General features: G+C 54.3%; 1 protein-coding gene across 1 annotated transcript in view; it reads right to left on the minus strand.

Moving 5' to 3' along the window:
* The window catches only part of EPHB2 (EPH receptor B2), a 130,316-nt gene that overhangs the window by 48,056 nt on the left and 62,282 nt on the right, over positions 1-19,978 (minus strand). The window contains exon 4 of the mRNA XM_057381238.1: positions 290-445. Within this exon, the coding sequence (XP_057237221.1) occupies positions 290-445 (156 nt within the window). The remainder of the gene's footprint in view (positions 1-289; positions 446-19,978) is intronic.

Raw genomic sequence — 19,978 nt, forward strand, 5'->3', positions numbered from 1 at the left:
TCCCCATCCCAAGGCAGGACATGGTGTGAGCTGAGTGCAGTGCTTCTCTTGGTGTCAGGGATGTGTGGAGCAAGCTGGACATCCAAAGACAAGAGTGGGAATGAAACTTGTCCTCTTACCCCAGGATAATTTGATCGAGTGACAGTCCTGGCAAAATTTACCAGTTAAGTTTGTGTAGCATCCCCCAAAACCCCACTGGGACACCTTTGCCAAGCATCCCTCAGTGCTCTGAGTGAGGAGCATCTCCTGTCCCCACGGTGTCCCCTCCCAGCTGCCCAGCCCCACGTACTGGTGCACGGCATGTCCACGGGGTCGGCGTCTGCCCGGTAATATCCATTKCGGCACACGCAGTTGGTGGCCCCTTCTGAGGTGGTCCGGCTGTTGATGGGGCAGTGGACACAGCCTTCATCCCCCTGGCTGGCCTTGAATGTCCCYGAAGGGCAGCCTGGAAGAGAAGGAGAGCAGTGGTGAGCAGAGAGAAGGGGCTGGGGGGGATTCCAGGAGCCCAACGCTGCCAAAACAGCCCCTTGGGGCTTTGCAGTGTCCAAGGGAAATCTTGACAGCTGGAATTGAGCACAGAGGGGAAGGAACAGGGTGTGAAGGCCCTGAGGAGGCACCTGCAGAGATGGGTCCCCATGCAGATACCTCCTCTGTCCCCATTCCCCAGCCACAAGTGCAGAACAGTTATTGCAGGAATGCAGAGGGGATTTTTAGCCACTGCTACGTGAGGTGTGAGTGGCTGTACCAGGTCTAACCACCCACACCAGAATCCTCCCCAAAACAGTGACTGAGTCAGGGGAGGGTCAGGCTGGATGTCAGGAAAAGATGAGAGTGCTGGCACTGCCCAGGCTCCCCAGGGAATGGGCACAGCCCCGAGGCTGCCAGAGCTCCAGGAGCATTTGGACAATGTTCTGAGGCACAGGGTGGGATTGTTGGGGTGTCAGTGCAGGGTCASGGGTTGGATTTGATCCCTTCCAGCTCAGGATATTCCATGATTCCATGACACCCAAGGAGCAGGGCATGAACCAGGCACATGTGCTGCCCATGCTTCCCTGCTCCTTTCTGAGATGCAGCTCCTGGCACTCAGCATCCCTTGGGGATGTTTTTTCCACTGTTACCCACGCAGTTTTTTATCCCCTGAAAATATTCTGCACCTCCTGTACCTCCACAGAGCCCWGTGCTGACCACACACTGCAGGAAGGATTTGCTGCCATTACTGATGCCATCCCACACTTCCATTGCCAATGGACACTCACTCACCRTCCACCTTGTCCATGACCCCTCGAGCTGCCCAAGCCTCTCTCATGCCCCAATCACACAACATTCACTATTTTATTCCCTTCTTTTTTCAGCAATGCCCACATGATTTTTAACCACCATTGTGCCAGCTGTGAAAGCCCCAAGATCTGAGTTGTGAGGGACATCAGACCAACCCCCAGCTCATCTCACCTAGAGCAAGGTGCCCCTCTGCATGGCAGACAGTCTTTAAGGCCCCTCCAAACCCAAACCATTCTGTGATTCCATGATCCCATCAATCTGGGGTTGTTTTCTCCCGTTTCTATCACCTCAAGTCTGTTAAATCCCATTTTCCTCCTCATTCCCTGCTCACACTGTCTCCCAGGGTCCCTCTGCAGCTTCCACAGAGTTCTGTTTTCAGGCAGATGTGGCACTTGGGGACATGGGTTAGTGACAGACATGGCAGTGCTGGGTTGATGATCCTAGGGGCATTTCCACCCTCAGTCAGTGATTTTATGATTCAATATTACAAACTGTTGGTTCTGCTGAGCTGTAGCAGCGGGTTGGGCTCTCCCTCCAGGGCTCTGAGCCCCTCACAGATGAAGAAGATTCTCCACAAGCAGCAGCCTCTGAACCCACTTGTGTCCAGCAGACAGTGATGAAATCTGGACCCCACTGTGATCCAGCACTGACAGATCCAGCATTCATGGACAAAAATAACTCTCAAGACCAGAAAGTTCCTTCCAAGCCCAGGGATCACCATGCCTGAGGAAAGCTCGGCTCAGAACGTTCCTCTGAGCTTACTCCTGGTTGTGACTTTCTGCTGCTGTTAATTCTTACTCAGCCTGAAGAGCCTGGGGGAGGCAGGTGGTTCCTGTGCTGAAACAAGTTTAACAAACTTCTCCTTCAGTCGCCTGCCAAGGCTCCCAGGAATGAGGCAGATCAGAAAACAGCCTGAGAAAAACATTTGCTCAGGGTTGCTGTGAGCCATTGCTGAGAAGTAGCTATTTTTTCTTGGGGGAAAAACAGAAAAAAAGAAGGTTTGGGGTTTTGGGTTTTGTTTTTTTTTTTTTTCATTTTCATCTTCCTTCCTCCAGAATTATCCTGAGTTTCCAAGGAGAAAAGCTCTACAGAAAAATTCCATCAGCCTTGCTGCTTGCACAGTCCCTCCTTCCTCCTATARTGAAAGGAGCTGTTGGAAAATGGGATTCTCCTCATGTTCCTGGACCTTCCCATCGATCCCTCACACGAAGGATCCCATTCCTGACCCAGTTCCCTCAGGACCAGCCCATCTCACAGGGGATGAAGCTGTTGGGAGGGGTGATGGCTGGGCAGTTCTGCATTCCCAGAAGCGATGGGGACATGATAACAGGGTTCCTGCTCTAATACCAATATTTGAGACACACAAAAGACCAACACACAAAATTGCTCTCGTCTGAGAGCCCAGGCAAAATGCAGGGTCATTCCAGCAAGGATGGTTTCAGACAGAGGCCTCTTTCACCTTCCTGAGGTTTGTTTTTTAAAGCAGCAACTTTCCTACAAGGCTTCTTCTGCATCAAGACAGAGAGACATCCAAAAAATGCCCAGGCTGCAGAATGTAGTGACTGTATCAAGGGGTAAAAACATTCCTCACATTGGCCCTGGCACAGGTTAATGGCTGGAGAGGGATAAAAACTGGGGCTCAATGGTTGTTCCCTAAAAATACCAGTCTGAGTCACTGAAACTCTTTGCATGGGGCACCAAAACACAGCCAGGAGCTTTGGCAATCTCTTCCTCCCCAGTAGGTTCCACGTGGGATAAAACAATTCTGGAAAAATCAGAACTTCTCCAAAGTTCAGTGTTCTGAAATCGTGTGGAAAGACAGGAAAATCACTGAAATTTGATGCAAGCTCCTTTTTTTTTATTGATTTATTTTTCTCTAGTAATGACAACCTCCAGTAGTAAAATAAATGAACATTGTGTTCAAAACTGTTCTGCTCCCTCCAGGTCTTCCCCTGGCTGAGAAAACAGCTTTTCTTTTGGAATCCACCCAATTTCTTGTTTCCAGAGTAAACAGCAAATCAAAAATGAAATCTTCACACAGGGGCTAAACCCCTCACTGCCTGAGCAATGGAAATGTTGTCACCATGTGCTGGAAGCATCAGAGAACCATGGAATGTCCTGAGCTGGAGAGGATCCCAAGGATTTTGGAGTCCAACCCCTGTCCCTGCACAGACACCCCAACAATCCCACCCTGTGCATCCCTGGCAGCTCTGTCCAAACACTCCTGGAGCTCTGGCAGCCTCGGGGCTGTGCCCATTCCCTGGGGAGCCTGGGCAGTGCCAGCACTCTCTGGGGGATGGAACCTTTTCCTGATGTCCAGCCTGACACCCCAGTTTTCAGTCCTGGCAGGTGACAGCAGCTTTGGGACATGGCTGCTTCTTCTTAGGTCTGCATCCYGAGAAATTCCCTGGAAAGAGTGAACTCATTGGAAATGAATCCTCARATCCCTCACTGGAAAGAGGGAATTCAAACAGCAAAAGCACAGAGATTTCTCCTTTCTCTGAGCATCCCTGGAGGGTGATCACAGCGCTGCTGGCTCTGGCCCCAACACTGCAGCAGTTTCCTGCATCTCCTGCACCAAAGGGATGCTCACAGGGGTTCACAGGGAACAGATGGACCTTTAATTGCCTCGCTGCTGTACAGACCCACGGATGGCTGCCTGCCTGGGTATGGCTCCCAAGGCTCTGGAGCTCTGGCTGAGGCTCTCTCCAACCAGGCTGGCAATGCTGAGCAGCTCCAGGGTGCTGTTTCCCGTTCACTCCTTCCCAGAGCGTGGAAAGGTGGTTGTGCCTGGCAAGGCACATSCTTTGGGAGTCACAAAATCACAGAATAAACTGAGCTGGACCCACAAGGATCATCGAGCCCAGCTCCTGAAGGGGAGGGAGGCCATGGAGAAGAATGCCATGCCCTCCCTGCAGAGGAGAACGCCAGCGGGGCCAGGATGGGGGAGGCAAGGCCACCTCTGCTGCTGCTAGCCCTCCAGTCCCAGGCCAGCTCGGCAGGACAGGCATCCCCCAGCTCAGAAAAAGCCCTTGGCCAAACAGGAGGGGCCGCAGAGGGGCTCCCTGCTCCCTCRTGTCTCTCTGCCTCTCTCWAACCAACTGTTTAATTAATCCAGCRTGAGCTGGGCAGGCTCCAAACAGCATCCCAAACTGCCCACAAAGCCCCCCCAGCCCCTCCTGGAAGCAAACAGCTCCTCCTGCAATAAAAGTTCCTAAAAAGGCACCTTCAGGCTGTACTGAGGGCTCTGAGGAAGGAAGGAAGGATCCTCCTGGCCCCTCTGCCTGGCCCTGTTTCTCCTGGCAGCAGGGATCCCTGCACTCCAGCCAGGCATTTTTAACAGCTGATGGAAAGCAGGCAGCCCTGGCTCTGTCAGGATCCGCCAGGAGCCTTCAATCCCCGGCCTTATCTCCCCACAGSTCCTTTCTCCCTGCGGGGCCGGGGCTGGGGGCTGCATCTGCAGCTTCCCTGGTGCTGCAGGGCCCAGGGACACTCCTCTTGGCCACTTCCCGTCTCTCCCCATCCTCTGTGCTTTGGGGTCCCTCTCCACGCTTTTGGGATTCTTCTCCATGCTTTTGGGATTCTTCTCCATGCTTTTGGGATGCCTCCTCCATGCTCTTGGGGTCCCTGTCCCACAGCCCTCCCTGCTCCCACTGGCACCCTCATCACCCCACAAATCCTGTGCCCCACATGATGATCCTSCTCCCATCTGACCCCACATGAGTGCCCCAGATAGGTTTTTATGTACAATAATGGAACAATGTCGTGGCYATGCCATGAGGAGCACAGCCAGGACACGCAGGGTGGTGTTTGCTGTTCCCTGACAGGCACTGGGGATGCTGCCATGGCCAGGCTGGGGCTGCCCATTCCAGGGGGATACAGAGGAGCAGGAGAGACCTGTGGAGGGACTGTCACCCCTGGGGCACAGGAGAGTGGGAATGGGGATGGGGTAACTGGGGATATTGGGGTAAGGGGGGATCTAACTGCACTGCTGAAGACAGACCCAAACACTGCCAGACCCTGTGACACCACACAAGGACTACGAGCTCAGACAGGACAACCTCCAAAAGATGGTGCAGACCTGGGAGAGGGGTGGTGGAGCTCCATCCTAGGGGAGATKGAGCAGAATTCCTTGAGCTCATGCTGGTGGCAGCCTCACTGCAAGTTTGGGTTGGGCTCCAGACCCCAAACCCACCTTTACCAGCACTGATGAGTCTCTGCTGCTGCTGGTGTGGGGGGCATTTTATGGAATGACAGGATGGATTGGGTTGGAAAGGATTTTAAAGCTCATCCCATTCCACCCCTGCTATGGCAGGGACACCTTCCACTGTCCCAGGGTGCTCCAAGCTCTGTCCAGCCTGGCCTTGGACACTGCCAGGGATCCAGGGGCAGCCACAGCTGCTCTGGGCACCCTGTGCCAGGGCCCCAGCACCCTCACAGGGAACAATTCCTTCCCAGTATCCCATCTGAATTTACTCTCTTCCGTGAGTTCTGTGCAGAACTATTATGTCCATCTCTGAATTTCCCCTTTTCCTTTCATCAGCCATGCCCTGCTTGGAAGATGAGGYGGGTGTTGCAATGACATTGTCCCTTTTCCCAAAATGGTGCCTCATTCTGCCCCTTGTACCTTGACTTTGTTTCCAGTTCTGCATCCAAATTTGTCTCAGSTGTAAATCTGTCCCTCCCCTGCTTGTCCCTGTCCCTGCCCCTCGCCCTGTGGTGTCTGTCCCCATAGTGAAAGGCTGGGCTCTGGACACCCCAAAGGATCCACTCCCAATTCTCCCTGGTGTCCCCACCCTGCAGCAGAGAACAGGACCCTGAGGGGACAGGGAGTGACCCCCAGCCCTTGGGGCACTGGGGCTGGCTGGCAGCTTGGAAACAGATGGCACCTGTAGGTGCCAGCTCTCTGCACTCTCCCTTCCCAGGGCCGCACAGGTCCTCCAGTTTCCTCGGGGATAAATTTAATTAGCAGCCCACGCTGTTACCTCATCCTCAGATAAGCAATTAATGCCATTGCCAGGTGCTGTCACTGCCAACAGCTCTGACAGCATTTGGAGAGCAGGGGAGGGAAATACAGGAGGGAAACAGGGTTAAATGAGATTAACTGGAAGGGAACCTCCGTGATGTGGATTACAGAATTGTCAATAAAGGGAGAGRTCCCAATGCAAATGTTCCTGTTTAACCCCATCATTTTCCTTGGGAAGTGAGACAGTACAGACTGTAAATCATCCTCTGGCTTTTGGACACMTCCCCACTGATGGGGCCAACACCCTGCACCTCAGCAGCAGCTCCAGGACATCACCTGGCTGCTGTCACCTGCCCAGGGGATGCTGCTTTGCTCTCACCATGGAAGGTGCCAGACTCCAAACCTCACATTCCCTGCAGCAGTGCTCCCCACCAACCACCCCAGCTGCCCCCAAACTCCAGCCCAGGCTCCCCCAAAAGTGACCTGCACAGAACTCCCCCGTGCACCTTTCCTGGCTGCAGCTCAGCGTGGTTTTAGAGCTCACATCCCCTCTCCTGTGTCCCTGTGTCCCTGGGGACAGGGGCACTGCTGGGACAGGACCTTGGTGCTGGGGTATCACAGTTTGGAGAGCACGGGCAGGGCAGGTGCTCCCCAAAAAGGACCATGCTGGAAGGTCCTGCAAGGCACAAATACAGCCCAACCTTCTGGCCAGGCTGTCCTCAGCCCAAAACTCCAAACACCAGGCCAAGGGCTAAAGATCCAGCTCTTTGGACACCACCAGAAGTTCCTAAAAAGGCACCTTCAGCCCTTGCTGAGGGTTCTGAGGAAGGAAGGATCCTCCTGGCAGCARGGATCCCTGCASTCCAGCAGGGAGCTGACAAACCAGCAGTGCTCATCACACACCAAAGGCAGGCAGGTACAAYTCCCTGCTCTCCTGAGAGCATCCCCAGCCCAGGCAGGACCAGCCTGACCCCAGCTCTGTGCTCCAGCAGCAGGGCTGAGCTCTCAGCTGGGACAGGCAAACCCTGCAGGTTCACAAGGTCACCTCCCTCCAGGCTGCTCCTGAGTTCAGGCATCTGGAGAGCMCAGAACACCTGTGGGCAACACACCTGTGAGTGCCCCTCCCTGCTGGGATGGGGGAGGGCACATCCATCAGGGCTGAGGGCTTTGGCTGTCACCGAGAAACGCCTGGAATGCCTGACCTGCCCATCAGCCAGCTTCAGCCTTCCCAGATTCGTAAGGGCTTCTTGAAGAGAAATGGAATATTTTCTGTCTCTGGGATGGAGAGGATCATAATCCAGCATTTATCATGTCAGGGCTGTCCGTATGCAAGGGGAGAGGACTCTCCTGTCCCTGTTTGGGTCAGTCTCCTCTCCAAGGTAACAAAAGCAAAGGAACAAGAGGAAACAGCTTCAGATTGTGCCAGGTGAGGTTTAGATTGAACATTAAGGAAAATTTCGCCATGGAAAAGATGGTCAGGCATTGACACAGACTGCCCAGKGCAGAGGTGGAGTCACCATCCATGGAAGTGCTCAGGAGACACATGGATGTGGCACTTGGGGACATGGGTTAGTGGTGGCCCTGGCAGTGCTGGGGTAACGATTGAACTTGACAATCTTAGAGAGCTTTTCCAAGCCTACTTACAATCCCCCCATGACTGTCTGATTGTCACCCAAGGAGACAGGGATCTGTGTGCCCACCATGCTGCTGTAGAGCAGGRCTGGCTGCAGCCCCAAGGCTCAGCTCTCTGCACTTGTCCATGGGAAGCCAAGCCTAGGGCTGAGCCCAGAGCTCAGACTCCTGCAGAGCAGCCCAGGATCACCCTCCAGGGCCAAGCTCAGCAGCTGGCAGTGCCCTCCTGGAGCAGGGCATTCCCCACCCCAGGAATGCCCAGGACAATCCCAGTGCCAGGCTCGTGGGGAGCAGGACCTGTGCCTGCACAGGGTCAACCTCCAAACCTCATCTGGGCAGCTTGGCACTGGCAGAAGGATCCTGAGCTCCAGAGGCTGGAAAGCAACGTTGTCTGGGAGCCCTGGGTGATGCACACAGAGCTGGGGAGCACTGGGGCACTGCTTTCAGCTCTGGGGTCCCAGCTCAGGAAGGACGTGGAGCTGCTGGAGAGTCCAAAGAAAGCCATGGAGATGCTCCAAAGGGCTGAAGCCCCTCTGGAGCCAGGCTGGGAGAGCTGGGCGTGCTCACCTGGAGAGGAGAAGGCTCCAGGGAGAGCTCAGAGTCCCTTCCAGAGGCTAAAGGTGCTCCAGGAGAGCTGGAGAGGGACTTTCTATGAAGGCTTGGAGTGCCATGACAAGGGGGAATGGCTTCAGATGGACAGAGAACAGGGATAGATGGGATTTGGGGAAGGAATTGTTCCCTGTGAGGGTGGGGAGGCCCTGGCACAGGGTGCCCAGAGAAGCTGTGGCTGCTCCTGGATCCCTGGCAGTGTCCAAGGCCAGGTTGGATGGGTCTTGGAGCACCCTGGGATGGTGGAAGTGACCCTGCCCATGGCAGAGGGTGGCACTGGATGGGCTTTAAGGTCCCTTTCAACCCAAACCATTCTGGGATTCCAAGTTTTCCTTTCCATGTTTTAAAAACACTGTCCAGGCCAGCAGAATGCCTCTTCTCCCTGATGTAAACACTGGACTCACACAGTGACTGCTCCCAGCCAACTTTCTSCAAGTGGTCTCCCAAAGAATTCGGGACCTTTGCATTTTGTTACTTTGTTTGGTCTTGTTTAATTGTTTCCCAAAGCTTCTGCCTGGGAGAGCTGTCCCCCGAGAGGGAGGAGATGTTAACCATTACAGGAACACTTCTCAGGGATTTAACGGGGAAAGGAGCAAAGCAGTGGTGACATCAAAGTTTCACTGATGGAAAACCCCTAATCCTATAAACCCTTCCTGCTTTAATTGGTGTTAAAACAAAGATAATCTTATCTCAGCCCTATAAAAGAAGGGATAGGATGTTCTTTCTAAAAGCCTCTCTAAAAGCCCTCATAAACTTGACAAACATTGCATGTTTCCAGCCCAAGGAGAATGACTTTAATCCTAAAAGAAACAGGAAAGTTAAAAGGGAGCTTTTCCTCGACAAGAGCCCTTCAAGTGTCCCAGCCCTGGTGTCACASCCCTGGCACTGTGGGGCTGCTGGGGACAGCCACAGACCCCAGGACAGGCACAGACCCAGCAGTGTCTGCCCATCCCCAGGTCCAGGCAGGACCAGGATCAGATCGGGATGAATTTGTGCCTCCCCCTCCAGGGACCCCAAGAGCATCTGGGGCTGCTCAATGTCTGTGCCTGTTCCATCTCCACTCCCCYATCCCAGGCCCTGGAGGAGCAGTTCCAGAGCCTGAGATGGGGTCTCTGAAGGAATCCCCACCTGAGCCAGAGGCCCCAGTCCAGCACRCAGCCAATGGCACCATTCCCAAATTGCTCTGCCTTGACTTCCCCAGCACCAGGAGCGCTCCCACCCCACGTTACCCATCCCATCTCCCTCAGTGCCCCTTCCCAGGGCACCAGCAGCTTTTCCAGGTGGAGCAGGAGGTGGCCAGGAGCCCTTGCAGTGGGAGTGGGCATGGTTAATCATCACATTTTTATACTGCTGAGCACCCAGTTGGGACACGTTCAAAATGCCAGTTGGTTTGRCGCCAGCAGCCACTTTCCAGATGACAACACTGCTCTGTGTCAGCCCTTGGTGCCGAGTGAGATTGGCAGAAGGGTGATTAAAAATGGTCCATTGTGGTGGGTTAAGTCACTGGGGGAGCTGCACAGAACCTTTCCTTGCTGGCCTGCAGAAAGCAGGGAGGCAGCACAGCATGGGAAAGGCACACTCTGCCCACCTCCACTTCCCAAAATGCCCTGAAGGAGGATTATGAAAGGCAAAACCCAAGGAGAACCAGCCTTCCTCCAAATAAAGMAAGCTCCCAAGTGCACTGGCAGTGGAGAGCAGTTCCAGTCTGGACTCCCCAGCACAAGAAARGARWCCAGGRAAGCCACCAGGATGCTGGAGCACAYGGTGGGCAAGGRGAGGCTGAGGATGGATGTGAGCCTGGAGAGGGGAAGGSAAAGGACAGACCTCGCTGCTGCCTGCAGGGTGTAAGGAACATGGAACCAGAGCTCAGGAGGTGGCCAAGACCCGAGCTGGCACATGGAAAATTCCAGCTTGACACAAGAACATTTTTCACCGTGAGGGAGGTCAGGCACTGAAAGGAGGGATCAGAAGTTCAGGGATCCACATCCTCAGTGACAGCCACAGCCTCTTCCTGGGCACTGAGACCCTTCCCTGTCACTCCAGCTGCCTACAACCAACAGAGCTGCCACTTCTCAAGGTCCAGGAATTGTTTGCAGGWACAACCCGAGAAAAAATCCCCTTTTCCCTCTGCTAAATCAACCCCAGTTGAAGCGAGGTCCCTTCCCCATAACAGAGCCCCTCGGTGCTGTCACCAGCGTGGCCCAGGGACCGCAGTGCCAGCCTGAGACTCCACAGCTCCATCTGTCCCTGCCACCTYGCATTCCCTCACGTCCCAACAGACACAGTTCTGGTGCTCGGATGTTTTCAGGGCTTCCTCAACGCTTGGAGCTCAAACAGCTCCATCCAGCAGCGAGCTGGAGTAGGAACACGGTGTTTGTGCTTGCAAAGAGAACTGGATAAACCAAAAAGGTGAGGTAACCCAAAAGGGTAGGGTAACCCAAAAAAAAGATAACCCAGAAGGGTAGGGTAACCCAAAAGGATAACCCAAAAGGATAGGGTAACACAAAAGATTAGGGTAACCCAAAAGGATAGGGTAACCCAAATAATAACCCAAAAGGATAGGGTAACCCAAAAAGATAACCCAAAAGGGTAGGGTAACCCAAAAGGATAACTCAAAAAGACAGGCTAACCCAAAAGAACAGGGTATCCCAAAATCCCTGTGTCTGCAGGGACCTCATCTGCCAGAAAGATGGGGCTCCACTGAAACAGATCTCTCATGACTGGGATCATCGATGTTGGAAAAGCCCTCCGAGATCCTCGAGTCCAGCTGCCAACCCAGCACTTCCAGAGCCACCACCAAGTGCCACATCTACAGATTCATTGAACAATTCCAGGCATGGTGACTCCATCACTGCCCTGGGCAGCCTGAGCCAGACTCTGATCACCTTTTCCATGAAGAAATTTTCCGAATATCCAATCTAAACCTCCCAGGCACAGCTTGAGGCTGTTTCCCATTGTCCTGTCCCTGTTCCCTGAGAGCAGAGCCTGGCTTTCTCCTGTCAGGGAGTTGTGGAGAGCCAGAAGTTCCCCCTTGAACCTCTTTTTCTCCAGGCTGAGCCCCCCCAGCTCGCTCAGCTGCTCCTCATGAGATTTGTGCTGCAGCCCCTTGCCCAAGGAAGCCCAAGGAAGACACACCTCTATAATCAACACGTGAATTTTTGCAGAAGGCAGGAGATGTGATGTGGGGCTCTCACTGCAACCTGCAACTCTTCCCAAAGAGCAGCTTGAACCATCCTGCACAAGGAACCAGCAGCATGGCCATGCCAAGATCCCACTGTGCCAGGGGTGTGCATGTAAGGAAAGCTAAAGCAGGGATTTCAGACATTATTTCCTAGGAAATCTTTCATAAAGCCTCCCTGTGCTGCACGAGTGTAACGACTGCCACAATTCATGGCCGAACAAACAKCCAGGAGCAATTCCCACTGTCGACATTCCCTGTGCACTCCATGTGTCATCGGGCTGCACCAAGGGCTGYGAGGGATCAACATCAGAGGGAGGAGGCTGAGCCCTCGGTCCCCAGGCCCCCATTCYGCTGATAACTTTCTCCAAAAGGATGCTCTGATGAGGGAAAAACAGCAGCAAATAATTATCTCCCTAAATCCATCAGGAACAGTGCTCAATAGGGGGATCTGAGAGCCGAGCATGCCGGAAAACAGATGGGAAGAGGCAATTTTCAGCAGCTCATAATTCCCGTTATTTGGGTGGGTTTTGCCTGCATCCATCAAAATGCACCTTCTACATCTGAAAGCGTTCTTCCAGCAGATTTCATACTTCCAAAACTCCCAGATTTTCCTACTCCCACTGGAAGGCAGTGCAAGGAACTTGAGATGGAAAAGGTGTGAGGTCATTCAAAGAGAGTTTGGGAGATGCTGGCTGGTGTCAGCCATGGGAAGGTTGAATCCAACCCCTGCCCCTTTGCATTTAAAAGTAACTCTCAGTAATTCAGGGTCTTCCCAAATTTCCAGGGCTCTCCCATCGTGTTTGAGGGCTGGCTGCCAGCCCCGGCATGAGCACAGAACAGGTTCCCAAAGATGCCAACAAAGCCATCAAGGACAGAGTACAAATAAACCACTGTGAATAATAACCAAAATAGCCTCAAATGAAGTTGCTGCTGCCCCCAGGAAAAGGCAACTCGTATTTTTTAAACAAAAATTAGTTCTGAGCCAGAAATGACAGTGAAGGAGTAAAAATGCATCTTAAAAAGTCATGAACTGGCAGCAGCACCTTTAAATTAGTCAGCAGGAAATATAGCAGTTGGTAAAAGCAGTAGAAAGAACAGGGCCTTTAAGATAAACAGCAACAAGATKGAAATCAGGAACACAAGAAAAATGAAGCTATAGTCCAGAGTTGGGCCTGTCCTCAAAAACCAGGAAAATCATCCACTGTGCCACAGAAAGAAAGCAATATTTAATCACATAGCGTGTGCATGGAGAGGGATTGTTTCATAACCAACACTTCCCTAAAATTTTCCATTCCTTCCAAAGTAGGAGGAATATCAGCTATGGGCTCCCAGAGCAGGATTAGATAACTGGGACCCAAGAGCTTTAAGGCTCAGCCAAGGAAACTCTGTGATGGTGTTTATGAAATCCAGCCTTGTGAGGCCATTCCAGGGGAGCAGACACACGGACCACACCGTGCCAGAGGATCCCAAGAGGGGCTCAGCCCCCGTGGCCAAGGGGCTGGCACCACAGCCAGGGGTGAAGAGTGGAACAAATGACAGGAAATAAACCCCCTGACACATTTTCTAGCTCTGCAGAGTGGGTTCAGACACTGGGAGCCTCCTCCCAGCCCATTCTGCACAGCGTGGTCCTTGGCAACACATGGCACAGAGAAACCAGGATGGGAAATGGGGAGGGGGCTGTGGAGAGCAGGCTGAGCGTGGGGGCCTGGAACAGAACTGCAGCAATGGAACCAGGGGATCTCAGATGGAGAGGACCCTCCACCCTTCTCTGCTGAGACTCCTCCACTGCAGAGCTGCCCCCAGCCCTGAGGTCCAGCTCAGGAAGGATGTGGAGCTGCTGGAGAGTCCAGAGAAAGCCACGGAGATGCTCCAAAGGCTGGAGCCCCTCTGCTCTGGAGCCAGGCTGGGAGAGCTGGGGGTGCTCACCTGGAGAGGAGAAGGCTCCAGAGAGAGCTCAGAGCCCCTTCCAGGGCCTAAAGCGGCTCCAGGAGAGCTGGAGAGGGACTGGGGACAAGGGATGGAGGGACAGGACACAGGGAATGGCTTCACACTGCCAGAGACAAGGGTCAGATGGGATATTGGGAAGGAATGGGTGGGGAGGCCCTGGCACAGGGTGCCCAGAGAAGCTGTGGCTGCCCCTGGATCCCTGGCAGTGCCCAAGTCCAGGCTGGACAGGGCTTGGAGCACCCTGGGACAGTGGAAMGTGTCCCTGCCATGGCAGAGGGTGGAATGGGAAGAGCTTTAAGGTCTTTTGCACCCCAAACCATTGTGGGATCGTTTGAAGACAGAGAGTGCCCAACACATTGGGTCAGGACTGGGTGTGATGTAGGCACAACCACCAAACATTCCCTCTGCAGCCATGAGAAAACACCGAGATTTGGGTTTCTTTATCCTCAGGCTGCCAAGCCCCAAGCTCATTGGGCGTCCCAGGAGTCCTCTCCAGAGACCTTCACTGCCTTTCCCCAAGGTTAGCTGCTCTCCAAGCCCAGGGCACGGCGGGGGCTGACACCAGGATTTCCTCTGCCCGCCGAGGAGATGGCTAACACAGCCACGCTGCCTTGGCGGGAAGCAGCTGGGATATTTGGAAAGGGGGCTGCGCTCGGAGAAGGGTTTTCTTCAAAGCACAAGGCTGCTGGAGCAGTTCCAGGCGAAGCTGGGAGCGGGACAGATGGCAGAGCTCCACTAATCCAGCCGGGCGAGCCAAACCCCGCGCTCCGCAGCGCCCTGGGACCGTGCCAAACGCCAGCTCCTGCCTGCACAGCCCCACTGGCTCGGACAGATTAACCCAGCCCCAAGAGGGTCCTGTGGGGAGACACTCCTGCTGGGGTAGATTGGAGCTCTGATTGATGAAGGACATGGGGCTGGAGCAGAGAGGGGAGAGCAGAGCCAGGCTGGAGCACAGGGTGCATGGCTCACCCTTCTCCGGTTRTAATCCTCCCCAGCGGAGTGCAAACCCCTGAAATTCCCCGAGCTGACACATCCTCATCCTTCATCCCAGCAGGAAYGTGCTGCAGCACGGGGATGTTAACAAGGAATTGCCTTTTTAGTATGGGAGGACCTCACTGTTCTCAACAACTGCTTGTAAGGTGGTGGCTGTATAGTGGGGTCAGTCCCTTCTCCCTATAACAAGTGACAGGACAAGAGGAACAGCCTTGAGTTGTGCCAGGGGAGGTTTAGATTGGATATTAGGGAAAATTTATTAATGGAAAGGGTACTGGAACAGGCTGCTCAGGGCAGTGATGGAATCACCATCCCTGGAAGTGTTCAGAGAAGGTTTGGAGGTGCTGCTCAGGGACAGGTTTAGTGGTGTAACCTGGCAGTGCTGGGTAAACAGTTGGACTTGGTGATCTTAGAGGGCTCCTCCAACCTGCTCCCACTCCTTTTTGCTCCAACTTCAACATTACAGAGCCTGCTTTTCCACAGAAGGGCCATGTCACGGGCAAGGACACATGGACTGACTGCAGGCAGAGCTCTGCTCCGCAGGACAAGGACCAAGAGATCCTGTTTTGCCATCAGCAGCTCTGCCAGGACTAAAYACAAGCTCCTCCAGCATCTTTAGGATGCTCTGACTCTTCCTACCTTGTGATTCTCCTCCCCCTCTCTCTCTCTGGGATACCTCAGGCCACTGCTTTTGTCACCTGCTCCCATGGCAAACCATGGCTGAGTGTGTCCCCAGCTGGTTCCCTGCCATCCTCCCATGCAAGGATTTCAGCAATCCACCTGACCATGATGGGATGKGGTGGAGAGCGTGTTCTGCTCCCATGCTGGTCAGTCCCCCACACGTCCTGGGCCCTGCTGGCCCTGCTCTTGCTCTCTGGCCCGTCTGACACAAAACGTGGATGGATGAATGGGACCTCTGGCAGGAGGTACCCAAAAAGTGATGAGGATAATCACCAAACCCCAGAATGGCTTGGGTTGGAAGGGACCTCAAAGACCATCTCATCGCACTCCCTGCCATGCAGGGACACCTTCCACCATCCCAGCATCCTCCAAGCCCTGTCCAGCCTGGCCTTGGGCACTGCCAGGGATCCAGGGGCAGCCACAGCTTCTCTGGGCACCCTGTGCCAGGGCCTCCCTACCCTCCCATGAAGGAATTTCTAATGTAAAGCTCTCCTCTTTCCCTTTAAAGGCAGAAGTCCTGAACTGGAGTTCCTGGTATGGACATGCCTGAAGCCAAATGAAGCTGCCCAGTGGCACGAGAGCCACAGGCTCTCTACCCCTGCCAGCCATGCCTGGAGCAGTCACAGCTCCTCATGTCCTGTCTTAAGGAGACCTCACACAATGCTCACATCACTGGTCCTGGGCTCCTCTGTGAGGAAAGGCTGGGACAGCTGGAGGGTTCACCTGGAGAAGAGAAGGCTCCAGGGAGACCTCAGAGCCCCTGCCAGGGCCTAAAGGGGCTCCAGGAGAGCTGGAGAGGGACTGGGAACAAGGGATGGAGGGACAGGACACAGGGAATGGCTTCCCAGTGCCATAGGGCAGGGTCAGATGGGATATTGGAAGGAATTGTTCCCTGTGAGGGTGGGGAGGCCCTGGCACAGGGTGCCCWGAGAAGCTGTGGCTGCCCCTGGATCCCTGGCAGTGCCCAAGGCCAGGCTGGATGGGGCTGGGAGCACCCTGGGACAGTGGAAGGTGTCCCTGCCCATGGCAGAGGATGGCACTGGATGGGCTTTAGGGCCCCTGCCAACCCAAACCAGTCTGGGATAGTGTGCTGGATTCCTCTGGGCACTGAGCAGCAAACCCAAGCAGGCACAGCAGTGCCAGGGAACCCCAGAGCAGGGATCCCACACCATGGAACTGKCTGGATGCACAAACCCGCAGCAGGAGGGTGCTGAGGGCAGCTCCTGGTGTGTCCCTGAGCCTGGCCTGGGCTCTGGTCCAGCCTTGGAGGCACACACTGGGGTGGGGCTGTGCCGGACCCCTGGGCTAGCCACCACTGCCCTCCAGTCCATCCCAGCACAGGCAGTGCCATGCTACCAGAACCCAGTTGCTCCCAGGACTGCTCTCTCTGGTCTAGAGCCGAAAATTAAATTAAAACCGCGACAGGGACAGTTAATTAAAGCAGATTAGTGCGAGACTAATTAGGGATGCTGACACTGCAACCATCAAGCCCTGTGATGTTAATTAGCTGTTCATTAATGTCAGCTCCCTGTTCAGTACAGAAAGATGAACTGCTGATCTCCTGGGCTTGCTGTGCAGCAGAGCACACGGGATCACTGGGTCACCTCTTCTGGGGGCACGTCCTGCATTGTCACCGCCCTGCAGGGACACTGTCACCAACAGCAGGGTCACCCTCACCATCAGCAGTGAGATCCTCACCACCAACAGCAGTGAGACACGCATGACCACCATGAGACCCTCACCACCAACAGTGAGACCCTCACCATCAACAGTGAGACCCTCACCACCCCCAACACTGAGACCCTCACCATCATTAGTGAGACCCTCACCATCAATAGTGAGACCCTCACCATCAACACTGAGACCCTCTCCCCAATCAACACAGAGACCCCCACCATCATCAGTGTGACCCTCATCACCCCCAGCAGTGAGACCCTCACTACCAACCGTAGCCATAATGGATTGGCTCTAAAACACAGGGGGTAGGGCTCCTTTTGCTGGAGAAGAAGGAGAAAGCTTCTAGAACTTCCTCACAGGAGCCATCTTTGTGGTTTTTTGGTCCCATCCCACCACCACCAAAAATCGGACTGAGTAAAACCATAAGACCCTCACCACCAACAGTGTGACCCTCATCACCCCCAGCAGTGAGACCCTCACTACCAACAGTGAGACCCTCATGACACCATGAGACCCTCACCCCCAACAGTGTCACCCTCACCACCATCACCACCGAGACCCTCACTACCAACAACAGTGAGACCCTCATCACCATCAACACTGAGATCATCACCCCCAACATTGAGACCCTCACCATCAATAGTGAGACCCTCACCACCATCAACACTGAGACCTTCACCACCACCACCAAGACCCTCACCCCAATCAACACAGAGACCCCCACCATCAGCAGTGTGACCCTCATCACCCCCAGCAGTGAGACCCTCACTACCAACCGTAACCATAATGGATTGGCTCTAAAACACAGGGGGTAGGGCTCCTTTTGCTGGAGAAGAAGAAGAAAGCTTCTAGAACTTCCTCACAGGAGCCATCTTTGTGGTTTCTTGGTCCCATCCCCCCGCCATCAAAAATCAGACCGAATAAAACCATGAGACCCTCACCACCAACAGTGAGACCCTCATCACCCCCAACACTGATACACTCACCATCATCAGTGTGACCCTCATCACCCCCAGCAGTGAGACCCTCACTACCAACAGTGTCACCCTCACCACCACCGTGAGACCCTCACCATCAACAGTGAGACCCTCACATCCAACAGTGTCACCCTCACCACCACCACCACCGAGACCCTCACTACCAACAACAGTGAGACCCTCATCACCATCAACACTGAGATCATCACCATCAACAGCGAGACCCTCTACCCTAATAGTGAGACCTTCACCATCACCAACACTGAGATCATCACTACTACTGAGACCCTACCCATCACCACCGAGACCCTCACCACCATCACCACCGAGACCCTCACCACCATCAACACTGAGACCCCCACCACCATCAACACTGAGACCCCCACCACCATCAACACTGAGACCCTCACCACCATCAACACTGAGATCCCCACCCCCAACAATGAGACCCTCACCACCACCAACACTGAGATCACCACCACCACCGAGACCCTCACCACCATCACCACTGAAACCCTCACCACTTCACCACCACCCAGCACAGACACAGCCACCSCTGACAGAAATACACTGTCACCACCCTTCAGCCATAGGCAGGAGGTGCCCCCTACACCACCACACCCAGCAGGACACCCCAGAACACCCTGAGCACTGGCCATGTCCCTCATGGACACCCATCCCCATCAGGATGCCAAGTGGTGCCCAGGACCCACGCACAGCACTCCCAAAAACTGGCACCAGCTGATTTCCACAAGATGGACAGTCCTTGTTTCTCTGCATCCTAACCCTTGCAAAGGTACTAGGAGACAGAATTGTGAAATTGTTCTGGTTAGAAAAGCCCYCTAASATCACTGAGCCCAGCTGTCAACCCAGCTCTGCCRTGCTCACCATATCTGCAGGTGCCAAATCTAGGTGTTTTTTCATTTCCAGGGATGATGACTCCATCACTACCCCGGTGCAATGTATCATCACCCTTTCCATGAAGAAATTTTCCCAACATCCAGCCTGAACTTTCCTCAGCACAGCCTGAGGCCCTTTTCCTTTTTTTGTCCCTGTTCCCTGGAGCAGAGCCTGACCCCCCCAGCTGCCCCCTTTTGTCAGGGAGTTGTGCAGAGCCACAAAGTGCCCCAGGAGCCTCCTTCTCTCTCAGCTGCTCCTGGTGCTCCAGCACCTTCCCCAGCTCTGCTCCCTTCCCTGGACATGCTCCCATCCCACCACTGTGGCCACAGCTGGGACACAAAGAACAAGGCTGGAGGACACTGAGAAACCACTGAGACCTGCAGGTAGGGAACACTGAGAACTGCAGGGAGCACACACTGCAGGAACCCCACACGTGGCTGTAAGAACACCACTTGGAGTTGTAGAAACTCCACATATGGTTATAGGAACACCACTGAGAGCAGTAGGAACAGCACTGAGGGTTATAGGAACATCACTTGGGGTTGTAGAAACTCCACATATGGTTGTAGGAACACCACTGAGGGTTATAGGAACACCACTGAGGGTTACAGGAACACCACTTGGGGTTGTAGGAACTCCACTTGGGGTTATAGGAACTCCACACCTGGTTTGCAGCGAGCCTACACAGTGACTGTATGGAGCACAACAGGGCTGTGTAGGACACACACAGGGGTTGTAGGAAGCACAAACAGGTTGTAGGAAGCACACACAGACTGTAGAGAGCACAGACAGGTTGTAGGGGTCTCCAGCAGCCCAGGGGGAACACACACAGGGTGTAGGGAGCAGAGGTTGTAGGGATAACACACACAGGGGTGTAGGGATAACACAGGGATGTAGGGATAACACACACAGGGGTGTAGGGATAACACAGGGGCTGAAGGGAGCTCACAGGGGTGCAGGAACACAGACGGGGCTGGGGCACCCCACCAGTGGCTCTGGGGCTGCTCCCTCTCATAGTGCAGCACAAGCCATGGGTACCAAGCACCCCCTGCACCCCCAGCCTRCTGAGCCCAGCTCCCTTTGGTGTCAGCCCAGCCACAGGGCTGCCTGTCCCAGCAGGGCCCTGGGGACACAGTG

Source organism: Malurus melanocephalus, unplaced genomic scaffold, assembly GCF_030028575.1.
Source record: "Malurus melanocephalus ecotype Western Australia unplaced genomic scaffold, MMel_1.1 scaffold_500, whole genome shotgun sequence".
Lineage (NCBI taxonomy): Eukaryota > Metazoa > Chordata > Aves > Passeriformes > Maluridae > Malurus > Malurus melanocephalus.